The following is a 10,860-nucleotide window of genomic DNA, read 5'->3' as shown; positions in this document are numbered from 1 at the left end:
TGCAGTGGAAAAATATATAACTTTACACAAACACTTGCAAAATAACAACAACAAAGGAACAGCACCGCTGTTGCTGGACTAATTATTAACTCAAACAGGACTTGATCAGTTAAAAATTTACTGCGTTGTGTCTGATAAAGACAGGTTTTGGGCATCACCACACATGGTGCTGAAGATAAAACTGTAGCAGTGTATAGGCTGCCAGCTTCTGTTTGGACTATAATGTGCTGCACATTCTTTTTGCAAAACCCACCACCATCTACATTTCTTATCTTCTCCTTAACACTACCTCCTCATCACTTCTGTTCCCTTCACCTACATATCCATTTAAGTCTGCTTTGCCAATCTCTTCCTTAATGGCGACACTCTCTACCACTTAATTCAACTTACTTCATAATTCTTTCACTTCTAACTAACATCCAACTTTGGGGCATACAACAAGGTTCAACATCACACCTTTGACTTCCAGGCTTTCTTCACCTTTACAACAATCTTCACATATCTTCCTTCAAGACTACCCCTACTCCACTTGCCTTCCCATCAACATAACAGGTTGAATCCACCTCCAGTGCTCACAGCCTTGCTTCACAGCCTTGCTTCTCTTTCATCTGGTCTCCTGCACACACGATATATCTGTGATACATCTTTACCAAAATTCTCCATATCAGCCAGCTCTGTCGCTTTACCAGTCAAAGTCACTAGATTTAAAATCTTTGCTCTCACCATCATACTCCTGTCTGTCCTTCTCTCTTGGTGCCCTCTAACACATTTTCCAGTATGGAAATCTCATTAATGGCGATCCACATGTTTTAGTTACGATGGATGCACTTCCTGATGCAACCCTCTCCATTTATCCGATCTAGGGATCGGCATTAGGAGTACCTGGCTTGTGGCCCCGACTGTGCCTGAGTTGTATATATTGAGTAAATATGTAATCAGATTTCATATCCATGCAATTTTTGTGTTTAATAAATGTTATATGGTAATCTGTACACAGTGAAAATTATATAAATATATTTCTCCCTGTGTGTGCTTTGTCTTCAGTTCATAATGACAAGTCTGCTCTGCCGCCCTCAGAATTAACATTCCACTGGTTGTTTGGCCTCGTTGACTCTTGTGTTAGTCTGGGCTGGTTTGCCAGAGGAGTGCCATGGAGATCTAGACTAACCTAAAATATTTGTGCAGTTTTGGTTTTGCTTGTGACTAAATAAATGTGTTGCCTTTTGTTTACATATAAAAAAGTAATAATTTCATCTCTTTCTTTTAAACTTTGCAGGCAGGGGAGAGAGTATAATCAGGCAGGAAAGGCTGGGCAGCAGAGCTCAGAGAGAAGAGCTGATGAGTAGGAATAAATTAAAAAGATATTAGTGTGGTAAAACACAATCTGGCAGTCTGCTGAGGTAGAGACTTATGGCTGTGGCTGCAGAAGTTGCAGCCCAGCAGAAGCTGATGACCTCCGCCACCTCCTGTCCACCTCCTGTGGCTCTGCTTCACAAGGACACACAAACTACACGGATGTGGGAATTGTTGGGGTGAATTCCAAGGGACAACTCAGATTTCATATCACAGGACCTAAAAAAAATTAAAAAAAAATACAAGGACAACTAAGAGAGCACTGATTGTCTCTTTTGGTCCTTTTTGAATGTGCACCTTTTGGTCTGTAACTGGGGACAGGCATATAACAGCAGTTAGCTTGATTCTGGATCTTGAGGAGATGAGGGGGGCAGTGCAGGCTCATTTCCTGTGCTCGTGTATGTCTGCAGGTTTAGCTGATGCAACAGCTAATTCTTACCCCTGTAGAGGGAGATTGATAGCCAAGAAAGGACAAAAAAGGAGAAATACTTAAGGAGACATTAGGTTGGCAGGGCAGCTGAGAACTCCAGGTGGAAGGATTGTCAGAGGGCAGTCCTCATCTCCTGGTTAGCTTTAGGAATGAGGATGGTAACCAGAACAGAGAACGTACAGTATGAGGCTCATAGGGCTAAATGCAACGTCTTCCAGACTTATGAGATGAAAGATGCATTTTATAGAGACAGAATATGATGGAATCCCATGAAAGATGAAGATGTGATTGACCAAGATTCTAATTCACTGAGGGGAGTATGGGTAAGGCAAGGAAACAAGCAGCAGTCAATCATATAGTTGGCTTTGAAGACTTTGTCATTTCAGCCACTAATTTTGCCCTGGCAGAGAGTGAGATGGAGTTTAGTCACATGTTTTTCATAGAAAGGTTAGCCAAATACTTTCTGCATCTCTTGGGTTAAGGTAAGAGAGAAGCAGGCCTCTGGTTGTGCCTCCCACACTGTTGAGCCTCAGTCTCAGGCAACTCCTCTCGACAAGCCAACCAGATAAGTTAGGCATGTGGGATCAGTGGCATAAATGTAGCACGGGAAAGTGAGACAAGATAGAAGACCAGGTATTTGAAGAGCACAAGGCGGATAATTAAAGGCTTGAGAAACCCAGAGAATTGTCTCCAGGAGAATACCGTCTCAGTCTCCAACTCCATGTCTGGTGGGTTTATTTTATGGTCAGACAATAATGGAAAACCCAAGGCAGTGGTAGCACCTGACATTTTCTTTTTCTTCCTTCTGATTCGAGGTTTTGTCAACTTTTCAGTGAGGGTGCTCTTAAATTTAGCAACTAATTACCCAAACAACACACACTGCACATCAATTACACGTCATTCTGCTGAATGACTGAAGAGATTCATATAGATTTTAGTGTTGTCAATGTGACAAAGCCTTTGAGTTGCTGCTTCCCATTGTTATTTTTTTTTTTTTTTTGGATCTGGAATGATGGCTCCACTCTACTACATGCAAACATACAGAGATAAAACTCCTCAGGCAACATCAGACCCATAGCAACCAGGGCTAGAAATCACCATGAAATAGCAGACCTGTACCGAAACTTTGGTAACTGATCCATATCCTCAATTTACTGTTTTTCTTTATATTGATGGAACAGTAATTTCTTGCTTTTACAGACATTTGCTCTATTGTTCTTGAACCTCACTATCGCTGGTCCCTTAATCAACTGCTCCACCTCTCCTCCTGCAGCTGAGCAGTAGCCCCACCCAGCTACCACACCTAAGTCTACACCCCCCACATACGGTATCATCTCTTTGGTCATTTACGGCCTAATATCAGTTAACTCTGTCTTTACAGAACAATATTTTCCAATTTCAAAAATTCCCAGATATATGTGGATATATTTTTCCATCATTTGTCCACAAGTTTGTTTTACTGGAACGAAACTTTATTGTTTTATCGTTTCTCATTAGGGCTGGGTCATGTGACCCTGAACTATCCCTTAATCATGCTGCCACATGCTCAAGACTGCTACTTTACTTCCACTGTGATGCCCTGAGCATTTCTTCTGTATGTCTCTTCTTGTTAAAATTGAGTTTTTCTCTCCCACCATCTCCAAGCACTTGCTCATGGGGAATCTGGCTGTTGGCATTTTTCTCACAAATAATGTAGGGTCTGTGCTTTGCAGTATAAACACCTTGAGGTGATGGTTGCTGTGAATAAATAAATAAATCTGAATTAAACTGACTCGCTTTGTTAGTAACTAGCTGCTCTCTGAAATCCAATAAAAGCTGTTAACCTTTGATCCTTGCTCTTTCCTTTCTCTGCTTCCCATACTATTTATTAGTAGCCTTGTATATATATAATATATGTTTTCACTCTGGACATAGCCACAGTTAGCTATTTGGACATCAAGATTCAGTCCTGGTTAATTCTTTTAGAGCGAAAATTAAAATTTTAATCCAAATTCAACTGTAGTATTGCTTATTTTACATAGGTAAATGATTTAAATGCTTCTTTCATTACTTTGCTAAACAGTTAGACTTTTCATATAATACTGCATATTAGAGTACAGAAAACTGTGTAGGACCCTAAAAACATGGCATGCTGGGTGAACAGGGTCTCAGTTACCATGGCAGTTGTGTGGCGAATGAAGACTTGAGCCAAAGACCTGAACCTGAGGATTTGACCCCAGTTTACATCACTGTTGTCAGGTGAACAATCTGTTTTAAGCAGGAATAAATAACAAATTAATGTCATTCAACTCATTGTGGGGTGTCTTCCTCTCTCTTGTGCTCATGTTTATTAGAATCATTACCAAAATAGGACAGCCTTGCCAGGGGAGGCCACTGGAGGGGCCAGCAAATTTTGGGGGATGGGCAGTGCCACCCCTGGCCCCCCTCGGTGGCTCCCTTGTGACCACATAATTGTTTTCCCAGTTGCCATTGACATAACATCATCAGTGAGCATACACACACAATTCATTCAGCTCTTTCTTAGGCATAACTGACCTACAAACACAAAACTTAGGCAGTGCTGTCTGACCCTGTGTGCTCACTTACCTGACCTGTCCTTACACAAACACTGCGAAAAATCATTTTAGAAACGTTTTTTGTTTTTTATAGGTAATGGTTTCAAACTTCCTATAAAGGTTAGATGCTGTACTTTTATTCCGCAAAAGTGATCAAACAACGCCTCTCCACAGAGCCGAGATTTTACGGATTCTGCGCCGTCACCAACAACAACAAGATCAGAAGTGGAAGAGGGAGGTGGTATTCGGGTGACATCAGGAGCGACACACCCATCTTGGATTATAAATGCAGCGTGGGTGCAGTAAGCGAGCCTTTTCCAAACTCAAGACTCTGCTGCTGAGAAGTGTGAGGCGGTCACTGCTACAGTAATCATGGCACCAGCGGGAGAAAAGAAGGTAGGCGTGCACTCCGATCAGTCCTGGATAATGCACACGTTGTATTTTGTTTTTGTTTATTATGTTTCTCGTCATGTTGCATGATTAAAAAATGTAAAGGGAGCTCTGAACTTGAGTCAGCTTGTGCGCGCTTCATGCAATGAAATGGGTGTTGTGCAGCTCTGTGTGTGTTGTTTTGATTTGATTTGCGTGTTAACTTCACGGCAGAACATTTTGAAGCGCCTGGATGCAGGAGAGGTCGTTATTGGGGACGGAGGCTTTGTCTTCGCGCTCGAGAAGAGAGGTTATGTAAAAGCCGGGCCGTGGACGCCTGAAGCTGCTGCCGAGCACCCCGAAGCGGGTAGGACTCTGCTTGCTCTCCATTTAAAGCTTAAATGTTCAAGTTCCAGTTTTGTGAGTGCTGAATGGGGGGTGTTGTGTTTGCAGTGCGGCAGCTGCACAGAGAGTTCCTGAGAGCTGGTTCCAATGTCATGCAGACGTTCACTTTCTACGCAAGCGATGACAAACTGGAGAACAGGGGCCAGACTCTGAGCTTCACCGTGAGTTTGTTTTCATGTGCAGCTGCTCTGAGCTCTCATCAAGCATGCAGAGGGGTTTAAACGGACTCAAAACATGAAAGTTGAACTGATTTATAAGTGGTTTTAAAAAAATATTTCCTTTCATCCACAGGGACGCCAAATAAACGAAGCAGCTTGTGACCTGGCCAGAGAGGTGGCCAATGAGGGTGATGCTCTGGTGGCAGGTGGAGTCTCTCAGACCCCGGCATACCTCAGCGGCAAGACCGAGGAGGAGGTCAAGGCCATCTTCATGAAACAGATCGATGCCTTTGTCCAGAAAAATGTCGACTTCTTGATTGCAGAGGTATGCCGTAAACTTAAACATTTCCTTCTGGAAATTTAAAGCAACTTTTGATAAGAGATCACTTAGGTCAACATTTAAAGAGATGACCCTGAACTAGAACTGTCTCGGTGCAGATTTGGGAGTAAAGCAAAGTTAACAAAACCATTGCAGCAGGTTAGAATATCATCTCTTCTCCTCCTGTCTCTGAATGACTTTATTAATAATGAAACATTTTCAGCTTGGGCATCTTTGCAATTAGAAATGCATTTATTCATGCATTTATATATTTTATGTCTATATATTCATGTAATTCCCCTCTCGTAAGGTGCTGAACTCTGAAGAAGTCTGGAGGGGGTGTTACACCATGTCATTGTATAACTGCTCACATTTCAGTATCTAAATGCTGGAGCCCAGGTTTACTAATGACCACTTTATATATTTTTTCCACTTAGACTTGAGAAAGAAAGTCGTCTCAGTGAGTAGCAAAGTCACCTCCCTTGGTTGCAGACACGGCCCTTCTGTTTGCTTAAATAGCACAAGTAACTGAGATAAGTGTATCCTGCAAAAAATGTATTTGAAAGTGTTTCTCATGACTGTGTACTGTACTCATGACTGTACGCCTTTATGGACCGGTATGTTGAATTCAGGTTGAGGGGTACCAAAGAGCTCCCACAGCAGCTTTAAACTGTTTTAGTAATTCAGCAGTCTTTACGTTTTGTGCTTCCTTGCAGTACTTTGAGCACGTGGAAGAGGCTGAGTGGGCAGTCCAGGTTTTGAAGGCTTCTGGTAAGCCAGTCGCTGCGACTCTGTGCATTGGACCTGAAGGGGACCTGAACGGCATCAGCCCTGGAGACTGTGCAGTCAAACTTGTTAAAGCTGGTACGACAATTTCCCGCACGTTGAGTAACAGGAATTTAAGAAAAGTTGACTTTAAAAAAAAAAAAAAAAAAAAAAAATGTTTAATCAACAATATTATTTAATTTTGGCGCCATTGTTTGATGTATATGAAGAAACTCAGCAGAGTTTAGAGAAACTACCTGACAACTAATGTTTTTGCTGCTTTTTTGTCACACTATGGTAAATTCAGGTCAAGCAGTTTAAAATGAACTGGTCTTATTCTGTGTAGATGGACCAGTCAGGGTGTAGTGCATGCTGCACACTGGAGGGACACAGTGGGTCTGTAATTAATATTATCCATTGCACTTGTTTACCCTCCTGGGAAACTGTTCACCCTGTTTTAGTGCTACATTACGCTCAAGCTTGTTTTTGGACCTGCTATCTTCAGCTGACATGTGGGATTCAGTATAATTTTCCCATTGGCACATGTGGAAGCTTTGCGCCAGTCTTTCTTGTTTCCTACATCAGATGCTGGCAATCTTTTGCTCACATTTAGCTGATCTACACATTTCCAGAAGACTAATTTTAGTTGGTTTGGGAAGTGCTCAGGTCATATGGCATATAGTCTAGCAATGCAATCAGGCCTACCATGGGTATGTCATACAAGTGCGCATATTATTACGCAACAGCACTGCAAAACTAAATGTGGGTGCTTGGACATCTCGTTTTGTTATGTGGGGGGGGGAAAAATCAAGACTTGCAAGGTCTGCAAAGTGTCTACGTTTCAAAATATCTTGACTTCTGGTGTTTTTGTGGTCCAAAACTTCATTTGTCACAATCTCCAAATACACCAAGAAAGCATTTTTAGCATGTTAGTGGTATGGACCTGACATCTTAAACTCAATGCATGCAGTTTGTATTCATTTGAAGTCTTAGTCTGTGTTAATGTTCAGTCATTAGATTTCCTGTTAAAGCCACTGTGTAGATCAGATTTTTGCTGCCATCCAGTGGTGGTATGAACAGATACTGAGGTAATCAGCCATGTGCACTGATACGACACATCCAGCATTGAGCTGAAACCAACATGGATTGCTACCATTTCTTACAAGAATTTTCCACAATCTCAACAATTTATTGCCTCAGTTCTGCTCTGTTCTGCACATCTTCTCTGTAGGTGCTGATATTGTTGGCATTAACTGCCACTTTGACCCAGAGACTTGCGTGAAGACTGTGAAACTGATGAAGGAGGGTGTGGAGAAGGCTGGGCTGAAGGCTCACTACATGTCCCAGCCACTGGCCTTTCATACTCCGGACTGCGGCTGCCAGGGATTCATCGACCTGCCGGAATTCCCATTTGGTCATTACCCTACTTTAAAAAAAAAAATTAAAAAATTAAAATTCTCAATCCACATAAAAAAAATTTTTTTTAAGAAATCCTCAAAAATAAACTCCTCTTCCAACAGGTCTGGAGCCAAGGATCCTGACCAGAATGGACATGCATAAATATGCCCGGGAAGCATATAATGCTGGGATTCGCTACATTGGAGGCTGCTGCGGATTTGAACCGTATCACATCCGTGCCTTGGCTGAGGAGCTGGAAGCTGAGCGAGGTTGTCTTCCTGCTGGATCTGAGAAGCATGGCAGCTGGGGTAGTGGCCTGTCATTGCACACAAAGCCTTGGGTTAGAGCTAGGTAGATGTTATTTCAGTTTTCTCAAAGCACCTCAAGATTATAGCCACTGTTGTGTTTTTCAGGACAGCTTGCCATTTCTCTTTTTAGGGCCCGCCGTGACTACTGGGAGAAGCTGAAGCCCGCCTCTGGCCGCCCCTTCTGCCCCTCCATGTCCACACCTGATAGATGGGGAGTCACCAAAGGCCACGCTGACCTGATGCAGCAAAAGGAGGCTACCTCCAAGGAGCAGCTGGAGGCTCTGTTTGACAAGGCCAGCCAAGGCCACTGAGCTCCTGTCTGAGGCCTTTGACGAGGAGAAGCAAAGGGGTGGCGTGAGAAGGCATACTCACACATTCCCCGAAGTTTATGTACCAAAAAAGATCGAAATGCTGAAGTTCTTTCTTTTTTAGGACCATTTTTACTCTGTGAAAGACTGGCATCATATGCTTAACCTTTGAAACTGGCTTTCCAGACTGAGCATCACAGTGTTATTATGACCATCACAACTGTTTAAAGAAAAAAAAGTGAAATTACTGTATTACAAATGTACAGTTGTTTGTGAAAGCACCCAAGTAATGTCACAATGATGTGGGCAGCAATAAACGACAAACTGCAACAAAGAAATCAGCACTGGTGGTTTTGTTCCTTGGAAGGGTCATTTAGACTACGTCCACACTAGCCTGGATAGGGGAAAACACCATCTCAGGGTGGATGGGAGGCCAAAACGGAGAGAAAACAATGAGTTTTCAAACGAAAATGCATTAATATGGACATAGCCTTACCTATAAAAGTCAAACTTCAGGAAATGGTGTGTTGCTTATCACCTAAAATAGGTTTTGTTTTTGTCACACAGATGCTCAACTGGATTGAGGTCTGAAGAGTTCGGAGGCCCAGTCAATCCTTAAATTAATTGTTGTTCATCCATTCCTAAACCTTTGGGGGGGGTTTTGTATGTGTTTTTGTTTGTTTGTTTTTTGTGCCCTTTGTGGCAGGACATATATCCTGCTGAAAGATTCCACAGCCATCAGGGAGTACAATTTCCATAAAAAGGGTGTACATGGTCTGCAAGTAACATCCACGTGGATGGCAGGACCCAAGGTTTCCCAGCAGAACATTACCCAAAGCATCACACTGCCACTGCTGGTTTGCCTTCTTCCCATAGTGCAAATTTAATGTCTGAAGTTGCTATGTTGCAATTAAAGTGCTTTTTCACCCTTTTTGACATGCACATAAATATTTGGAATCAGACTTTGAAGTAAAATTAAGAAGTTTTATCAGTTTGGTTTAACAGTTAATAACTTCAGTACAAACCAGCAAAACAAGGACAAAGTGCAAAGTTGGTGCAGGGCTATTTATTTGTTGTTTAAAAAAATATATATATATATATATATATATATAATTTATATCTTACTTTTCCAAGAGGATAAATGATGCAACCGGTCTCAAAGTGGAATATTACAAGTTTTTCTTTTTGTTTACACCTTAACTATGGAAATTAATGATCGGTAAATAAAGTGAGGTCAAAACAGGGACTGTGGCAGTGTACGAGAGGTGCTATTTTATTGGAAAGAGAACATGCCTTAGTGGGTGAGACCAAATGTGAAACATCGAGTCAATTTAACAGATTATTACTCGGACATCAATGTGCCTATTTCCATATAAGGGAACAATCTACGAAGCTCTGTAGAGCTTATCTGTTTTTAAACCATGGAAATCCAAAGGGAGTTCTGGTTTCCTGTGTTTATTAGGCTGAAGTATTCTTTCCGCACACTGACTCAACTGATCCAAATTTTAATGGCAATAATGCATGACCTTCACCTGGTGAACTACATTGAAATGTCTTTTCAATGTGTTTTCACATGATTTACCAGAAGAGGCAGAGAATTAAAAAGCAGGAAATGCATTTATTTTCAGATTACTTTCCCCCCTCAAATATAATAAAAATAATAATAATAAAACAACAAAACATATAAAAAATACAATCAATGCCAATATTTCTGCCGTTGATTGTATTTTACATTCATATTCACGTTTGAGATTTGCCTCATCGTACTTTGAATCCTCGCACATCTTCCATCTCAAGCTTACTGTCAACAAAGGCTGGCATATTTCTACAAATACTCTGCAGTGAATAACAGAACTGAAGTTTGCACTCAGAGGAAATCAAAAGTTGAAAAGATTCTAAATATAAGTCAAGCACCAGCAAGATTTTGGAAAAGGCCCTTAGTAAACTAACCCACTTGGTTCTACATACAGTTTTGTGTGTTTTTTCTAGTAGCGTTAAAAGCACCATAAAGGTAATCTTTGCCCCACTTTACATTTTTTTTTCTAGTTGCTAGATTTTAAAAGTTGCATACGAAAATTAACTTTCTTAGAGAATAAATGGTGCATAAACCTGTTTTGACCCAGTTCGCTTACCGTACGCAGTCTGGCACTAAACACGTTCTGTACGTATGTGCGTCATGGATTTGCCCACGTGCAGATGTTTATGCTCCTCGTGCACGTATGCAAGTGAGGAAAAGAGACAGAGGAATGCAGATAAAAAACACAAGAGTACAAATCGTAATGAACACTTTTTTAAAAATTAACCACGTAAAGTTACTGAATTAAAAAGTAGTTTGCGTGGAACAGTTTTCTGTTTTTGTGTGCCGTTTGGTTTATTAAGCTGTTAAAAGAAACGGACTGTTATGTTGCCTTCAAGGGTTCATGTGGAAAAAGTGTAAGCGTAATAAAAACGTTAAATACTTTAATGTAATGAACAAAACAGTTTAAGGATGT

At 41.3% G+C, this 10,860-nt stretch overlaps 1 protein-coding gene across 1 annotated transcript; it reads left to right on the top strand.

Moving 5' to 3' along the window:
- The first annotated feature begins 4,595 nt into the window (after nucleotides 1-4,595).
- On the top strand, nucleotides 4,596-8,709 carry bhmt (betaine-homocysteine methyltransferase). Its single transcript, XM_040007191.1, has 8 exons — nucleotides 4,596-4,734; nucleotides 4,942-5,074; nucleotides 5,161-5,273; nucleotides 5,404-5,595; nucleotides 6,306-6,453; nucleotides 7,586-7,768; nucleotides 7,875-8,103; nucleotides 8,191-8,709. Exons 1-8 carry the CDS (start codon nucleotides 4,711-4,713, stop codon nucleotides 8,369-8,371), a joined length of 1,203 nt encoding a protein of 400 aa, XP_039863125.1. The 5' UTR covers nucleotides 4,596-4,710; the 3' UTR covers nucleotides 8,372-8,709.
- Nucleotides 8,710-10,860: the final 2,151 nt, after the last annotated feature.

The sequence above is a fragment of the Simochromis diagramma genome, unplaced genomic scaffold, assembly GCF_900408965.1.
Source record: "Simochromis diagramma unplaced genomic scaffold, fSimDia1.1 OVJJ01000682.1, whole genome shotgun sequence".
In the NCBI taxonomy this organism is placed as follows: Eukaryota; Metazoa; Chordata; class Actinopteri; order Cichliformes; family Cichlidae; genus Simochromis; species Simochromis diagramma.
This window is presented reverse-complemented; position numbering and strand designations above follow the sequence as displayed.